The sequence below is a fragment of the Alligator sinensis genome, unplaced genomic scaffold (assembly GCF_000455745.1).
Source record: "Alligator sinensis unplaced genomic scaffold, ASM45574v1 scaffold653_1, whole genome shotgun sequence".
NCBI lineage: Eukaryota > Metazoa > Chordata > Crocodylia > Alligatoridae > Alligator > Alligator sinensis.
In genome coordinates this window covers 907,375-915,176 of record NW_005842498.1, presented here as the reverse complement: position 1 = coordinate 915,176, position 7,802 = coordinate 907,375, and the positions used below count along the sequence as shown (strand labels likewise).

Below are 7,802 nucleotides of genomic sequence, written 5' to 3'. Positions count from 1 at the left end.
CTAGTATAAGAGTTATCTTGTAGACACAATGGTCCATAAATCATGGGAGAGGCAAGGATTTCTAAGGGCAATATCTTTTATTGTACCCAAGGTTCAGCTCCAGAGTTCGTGGCACATGTCTTCTCTGAGATCCTGGGACTTTGGGGGACAAAGGAAGAGAACCACAACTGGTTTCTGGGCCTGCCTGGGGTGATTTCCAAGTACATAGGAGGGAGCAGCAAGAGAGGAGGCATGTCTAGCTGCACCTCTTGGGGGAGGAGGAGCAGTGGAATCCAGAACCTACATTATCTTGGATTAAGCCTCAGGGCCCCAGAACAGCAGGTTGAAACAGGCTGCTTGCAGTGAGAATATCAGTCTTATGCAGGCATGTGGGGTGGGGAGAACGGCCCAGCAGTTGGGGAGGAAGCAAAAGCGGTGAGTTTGCAAAGGGAGAGAGCTGCATGCTTATGACCAAAAAGAGTTCCTGGCATGGCAGGGTGGGGGAAGGTGAACAGGGTAACTCAGACAGACAGACAGACAGACATGGTAAGAGGCAGGATAAAAAAATACATTGTGTCAAGGGAAGCGCTGGTGTATGAGGGGAGGGAGGATGGAGGGCTGCAGAAATTTATCCATCCATCAATCCATCCCTCTCTCTTTCCCCACCCTCCCTTCCTTCCTGGATTCCTTGAAGTATTATTCATAGACCTTTCTCCCTGTTTTCCTCTCCAGAGCTGTCAGCCAGGGTCAAAAGGAGAAGGTGTCTGTGATCCAGCCTGTGTACTTCACCAGCCCTCTGGGAGAAGAAATAGGCATAAACAGCCTAGCAGCACGAACAGCAGCAGAGGCCCCACAGGGAGCAGGGGGAGGCATAGAGAAAGACATGAGTACACATCAGCAGGTAGGAGAAGACCCCTCTGTTCCCTTTATTCATATCATCTTACTCAAGTCGTGCTCAGTCTCTTTCCCTTTGCTGCTATATTGCTCTGTGTCCTATAGAGGTCTGAGAAGTTGCTGTGTACAGAAAGGACTTTCACAGGTCCCAGCATAAGAGTTCAATCTATAGCACTAAGTATCTTTGGAATTTGAGTTCCAACTTCTTGAACTTGCCTTACTGACCTAATAACCCCTAACTGTCCCTGTTAATCACCCTGGCAGTCATTCTGAGGTTGTGTTTGGAGCTAAGGGAACAATTTGCAACAATAATGCATCTGACAAATTTAATTTCTAGTTTTCACATTTTTTCCACAAATAAATGACTTCCAGGTGTACTCGTTAGTCAAAACTATTTGCAAAAATTCTTCAACAAATTCTTGTGTGATTATTCTTGAGCTGCAACTTTGCAATTTGAAAAGCAGGTTGACTTGGCTAATTACATACCCATAAAATTGCTTATCTTTCCTGATTGGCTGTCTTATATAATTAGTCAGAACATGCACATTCAACTATTCGTTCAAGATCAGTTAAATACAAAAGACATCCAAGCAGAACAGAAACAATATTGTATGTTATGTAACTTAAGAAACGCAAACGGTCTACTCTGCTGTAATAAAAACCAGTGTGTGAAAACATTTTTATATAATCCATTCTTCATGTTAATAACTAGCTTTATATTTTTATCATGAATATTCAGCCAAAGAGATTTTGTCAGCACAAATATAATGGTGGGGAGGAGGGCGGGGGAAACTGTTTTATATACAAATACTCATATTGCCACATGATAAAGGATATCCCTTATTCACAGTTAAAATCTCTTATTTACATGCTCATGCTTCAAAATGTTCTGTGATGCAGGACAGGAGTCATCAAACCACCTCTATTCAGAAAAGAACATTGCACCTTGAACACAGGCTTAAATCCTATTGGCTTTAAGGCACAAGTTCAAGTTCTCTGTTGAATATGGAGGGATGTAAGCAAGTGCTAAATTGTTTTGACGGGTTGGGTCTCCAGAGAGCATAAGCAATCCCATAATTTTAACAACAAATTGGAAACAATCAAGAGGAATAGTGTGTGAACAACCTACTGACTGAAAATTGTTTTCCCAAGTGATCTGGTGAATTCTTATGATTAATATCCCCAGTTTTCCATTGCCTTATCATTTATATCTGTTCAAAGTAAGTGCAAGCTGGATGTTAAGTGTTAGCATTCTTCTCTGGTAGCATTTTAAACCTGCTTTGCACTCCTTTTATACTAAAGCTGATGATGACAGGGGCCCAGGCAGGACAGAATCAACCCCAGGGAACACGTCTGCAGACACAAAGGCAGAGAAATTTATTTGCATCAAATAGTTCTCCTAAAGAGGCCTCAGATTTTTATTACATCTGTAGACAGGAACCTCAGCAAAGGATGCCAGAGAAACAAATCTCAAAGTACTGAGCTCCTTTCAATCCCCCTCCTCAAATAGAAGCGTACAATATTACTTGATCAAAATGAGGCAAATATGGTCAGAAGGGGGTGATGTTCTTACATTATTCTGTGATCAGACTGGAATATAGTAACTGGGCGCATAGTGGTGTGACTGGGCATCTGGAACAGCTGCCATACTCGGGCAGCATCAACTTCTGGTTGCTGCCCTGCTGTTGGCATGATTGTATAGCTTTAGCGGCAACCTTTTTTTCTGCCCCCTCCACGTTGGTGGCTGGGCATCTGCCCTGGTTGCCCCACCCTAGTTACTCCACTGCTATTGACTTTCATTAATCAAAATCTGAGCTAGTCTTTCCTCAAATGTTCTCTGGCTCTTCTACTACTTCAGCAGGCCAATGCTAACTTGGCCTAGCTTAAACTTAACACCGCCTATGTTATTATATTATGCACTTAATAATTCAAACTTAACCTAAATGTCTACAAACTTCTCCCTGAACTCCCTTAGTAGGGTTTGTAGCTCAAAAGGAAAACTCTACTACAAGCCTCTATAGTAGCATAGGTTGGTTCTGGATTTGGGGAAAGTTGTTGCCTATGCCTAGTAAAGTGTCATATAGTTTTAGCTAAGTTATTAACCTTATTACACAAAAATCATAATCACAACAATTAAGATTAATAAAATAATTACTTTGAAAATTATCCATCCTCTAAGACCAAACTCTAACCAGAAGGGAATTGCCAATATGTCATCCTGATCATTCATTAATTGATTTGAAGTAGTCCTGGTTCTTTGCATATCATTTTGCATTTCTGTAAGATGTGATTCTCCCCCCCACAATATGTTTCTTCATTTCAAATTTAATCTTGGAACAGGTAATAGGTTTTCCAAAGTATGGCATAACTTTCTTAACTAATCCTTAGTGTTCTGGGAATAACTGAATTTCTACATTCTCTGCATATGACATCCAGTCCAGATGAAGTTAATCTTCCACCTCATAATAAAATTCATAGGGAATTCTTTCCTCGGTTTCCACTTCTCAATATATCTTGGACTAAATAAGATACCTATTCTCTCTCCCTCTTCCTTTCCAACCTCTGTTCTCCGCCAAGAATGTATACTATATGCGGTGCTACACATGCCTGAGCATCTAACAAAACCAGTGTCACCATAAGTGAAATAGACATTCTGAATACTTTTTTTCAACTATTTCTTCTTTTTCTCTATAATTTACTTTTCCTCCTTTTGTTGCTGTTTTTTGTTTTCCTTGTGGCTGAAGGGAAAGTAAGTTGAAGAAACCAGTTATAAACTTTGCTATAAGACCAGTGGGTTCTACACTAATTTTCTCCATCATGGAAGTAAGTTCTGTAGTCCAAGGCTAGGACAGCTAGGTCTTCCCTATTCCCAAGGGTAACATTCCAGACGGACACTTTCATCATTCCTGCACAACCAACTGGGAAAACAGGAAGACAATTTCCAAAGCTGCAAATCTATTTTGACTGCAAATTTTAGTCTTATTTAAAAGGTGCTGGCTAGAGAATCCCTGGGGGAGAGTTCTTTGCACGCCTCAGGCAGGCCTCTCATCCAGCACCTTCATAAAGTACATCAGCCCTTATGTAGATTCAATCTCAACTGGCCCTCAGGATGTCCATTTGACCCTCATAATCTCTGCATGGACTGACACCATGATTGTAATGCAGGCACTTATTCCACTACTAGAAATGAGACCTAGAGGTAGAGCCAGGGGCACTCAACAGTCTTTAGAAAGTCACAGGCTTGGGTCGTTGGGTCTGTCATAGCGCATGTCTCCCATAGATGACAGGCGCCAGATCCCATAGTCCAGTCCCAACCCTGCACCATCAAAGCCCTACAACATGAAGCTAAATTGGAAATGGTGACTTGTCTCTACTCTTCCTCTGAACCATCCAAACACCCTACTGCTCCTGTACTGGAATTGCTGATGGCTTAGAGATGAAGGGCTCTTATTCCCCTTCCTCTATCTCGTCCTTTCCATCTAGGATATCAGTTCACTTCTCTCTTACCTGGACTTAAACCAGGTGGGGCAGCCTGGGGGTTAAAGGCTTTATCTCATATGCCACAATCTCCTGTAAACCATCTGAATTCCTTGCAGCTTAAAATCTGATCCAGCTTTGGAACAAAGTCAAAAAACATGTTGTATCCCATTCCCAGTTCCCTCCAATTGTTCTAGATTGGGATGTCAAATTTACAGCCTGAGGGCCAGATCCAGCTCTTGGACCTGTGCCATCTGGCCTGCAGGGCTCATAAAGTGACCAGGAATTTGGGAGCAATAATGTAGAATGGACAAGGTTTTCAACATGCAGGGCGACAGAAGGGACCCATATGATTTGGGTTGGAGTCAAGGACCTGCACACAGGAGAAGACAATCTGTGCTCTCTCTTTTCCAGACAAGCAAGCCCTCCCTCCATATGTTTCACTAACATACTTCCCTATTTCGGAATTAAACTTAGGATCTATTACGGTGCAAGGAGGCAAAAGAGAAAACTATATTTGTCCCTTTGCATTCCCTTTATTCCACGATGCTTGGCAGCGAACTTTTTATGTTTTCTACCACAATGGTTTTAAAACTTTTTAAAATCATGGAACCCTTTCCTATCCTTTCTGCTGCAGGACCCCTACCTCTATCCTAATGACTGAAACAGAGCCAAGTGACCCGGCCTGGCAATGGCAGTGCACTGCCTCCTGGCCCCACTCCACCATTACTCTTAGTCTCTTTGCAGAGCCCCTGCTGACCTATCGTGGAGCCTCATGGTTCTGGTGGAACAGAGTTTGAAAACCTACATGCTTTATCATCTGTCTGAAGGTCCAGCTCCAATATGTTTGATTTCCCATCTGTTATTGTGTGTCCTGCCTTCATTAGGTGTGGGAAGATGGGACAGCCAGTGAGAGCAAGGCATCTTTCACTGAACTTTTGTATTTTCTCCAGTAACAAGTGTGTTGCACTTGGAGTATGTAAAATGTCCTTGCTGATCAGCATCATGGCTCTAGCTTTGATCTTCTCCTTCTGCAGCTTGCGAGGAGCTGCTTGGGCTACCCCTGCCCCACATCCCACACTCTCACCCCCCTACCGCACACAGAGGGGCTGGGGGTGGGGGACAGCAGGTCAGGAGTGAGGGACACTGGGTTAGGACTGGTCAATGTTTACAAATGGGGCCTGGTACAAAAAATGGTGAGAACCATTGCTCTAGAAGACAGCATGAGGGGTGCAGGACATCTTCCACAGATGGTGGACAAGAGGGAGGGTGCAGAAATAAATCCCCAAAAGACCCTATTTAACCTGACTGTTGTCAGCTTCGTGGTCCCAGCAAGCCAACAGGTCCTTCAGGCCTCCTGCAAGAAGATACAAATCTGCGCAAGACTATAAGGAAGACAGGACATTCAAAATTGGGACATTTCTGGTTTTGATACATTCCCCCCTCCTCTAATATCATACAATGGCTGCAGCTGGAAAGCAAAGGAAGGTAGAAGCCTTCCATCAAGGGGCCAGCAGCCTGTGAAGGGGATAGAAGTAACGGGAACTGGTACAACTGCTAAAATCCCTGCAAGTTGGCACTGGTTAGCTAGATTGTTAACTACCACAGGAACATTCCTCTCTCCCTCTTTTTCGCTCAGGCCTGCGATGAGGAGCCAAGAGCGGCTGCAGGGAAGGGGAAATGTTTCCGCAAGAAGAACCTGCTCCTGGGTGTGCTTGTGGTCAGCACAGTCTTCAGCTTTGCCCTGCTGATAACCTACATCATCCTGACCTGCCGCCTGGGTACAAGAGCTAAGACATCCTTCTCTCTGCCCCACTTTCTCTCTCCCCTCTTTCATCAGTGGTCCATTTGTGCAAGGCCCAGGTTCTGACCACTTTACAGATCACAAGCAAACATAAAACCTCTAAATAAAGAAAACTGCAATTGAGAGATACTGCCTTGCCCTACCACCCTGAACCCTACCTGTCACTTGGAGAACTCTTCACTCCCAAGTCCTTTGCCAGCCCCACTTCCTAGGGGAGTGGCAGCATACCCCTGGGATACCCCTCAAGAACGCTGTTCCTGCTGTACCTTCTGCTCACTAACAGTTTCTGCAGGATTGTGGAGCACTGCTCTCCCTGCAGACACCCCAGTGCAAAGTGGAGTTGTGCCTGGTATCTGGGACTGGGAAAGAGCTGGCTTTCTCTCCCTAAATTCCCAGTCCAGTCCTAGTTCTCATGGGTCCAACACATGCAGTCCTGGTGCTGACAGGAAGATCAGGGATTCCCATTAAATGACAAAGCTGAGATCAGAGAGTCCAGGAAGCTCATCTGTCTGTCTAAACATGAGGCAGATCACTGCACAAACATGGAGAGCCCAACCTCAGGGCAACAGATACCTTGCTCCAATTTAATTATAAAGTCTCTTCTTCTGGCATTTTTTCTGAGCGTATCTTCTGCCCTTCTCACTGGTATCCGAGGAATGGGAATCCCTTCAAAACACAGCCTGAGGTATTCAAGGTTAGGAAGTATGATGACTCCCGATCCTGTCCATTTCCAGACAACAAAGCCTTTGCCAGTCATTGGACTTTCGTCCCATGCTTATCCATTCCACATGGCCTTGTCCAGCCAGGTTTCAGTGTTTCACACTATGGACCTTCTACCCATCCCCATGGGATAGTAGGTCATGAGAATGAGGCCTCACAAATTCACACACTTGGGTGACTTTAACTAAACTGGTTTAAAAATTCACCTTAGTTAAACTGCTGCAAACACAAGAGCAGGCTCTCGTATTTTGATGTACAAGTGCCTTATTTCAGTAAGGAATTGACTAAACCTGGAACCACCATAAGCCATTCTTAAACTGAGTTTGGAATGCACCTATAGGGGTTTAATACTGGTTTAACTAAAACCATTGTTTAAACTAATATAAGTGAACCTGAAACAGTTTTACTCTGTAGATAAGGCCTAACAGAAAGGCTTCTCGAGACTTCCCAGCACACGCATGTTTGCATTGTTTGGGTTATCTCCTTTACTGGTGTTATTTCCTTCCCTTCCTGCTCATATTTACACACATCATTTCTTGGTAAGTAGTTATCATTTCCCTTCTGGTATAACTTTTGGCCAAACAACAAACACTGAATCACAGCAAATGTATTAAGCAAACAGAAACAGGAAGAGAAGTTTGTCGCTAATCAGCTTTGGGCTGATGTCACTCCTGGAGTGACTATCCATCCTTTATTTTAAGCATCTTCCCATCCCATACAATCAGACATAGGCTACACTTTGCCCTGCATTGAGCAATAGCTTTTGTAGGCAAATGAATTTGTATCACACATCAAATTTTCCAGGGAAGTGTCCCTTCTCACTATTTTCTTTCTTATATGTTTTAGCTTGTTGACCTTAATTTTCCTACTAATCATTCTTCCTGTGTTTTCCCCCTGCCTAGAGTCTTGTGATAATGAGGAGTGCCTT

General features: G+C 43.7%; 1 protein-coding gene across 1 annotated transcript in view; it reads left to right on the top strand.

The window, feature by feature from the left end:
- The first annotated feature begins 310 nt into the window (after positions 1-310).
- Positions 311-7,802, top strand: part of LOC102374253 (Kell metallo-endopeptidase (Kell blood group)) — a 32,593-nt gene continuing 25,101 nt past the window's right edge. Inside the window, 4 exon segments of the mRNA XM_014523496.2 lie at positions 311-414; positions 712-880; positions 5,990-6,131; positions 7,777-7,802. The exon segment at positions 7,777-7,802 is cut by the window's right edge and continues 3 nt beyond it. Coding sequence (XP_014378982.2) covers positions 359-414; positions 712-880; positions 5,990-6,131; positions 7,777-7,802 — 393 coding nt within the window. The 5' untranslated portion in view covers positions 311-358.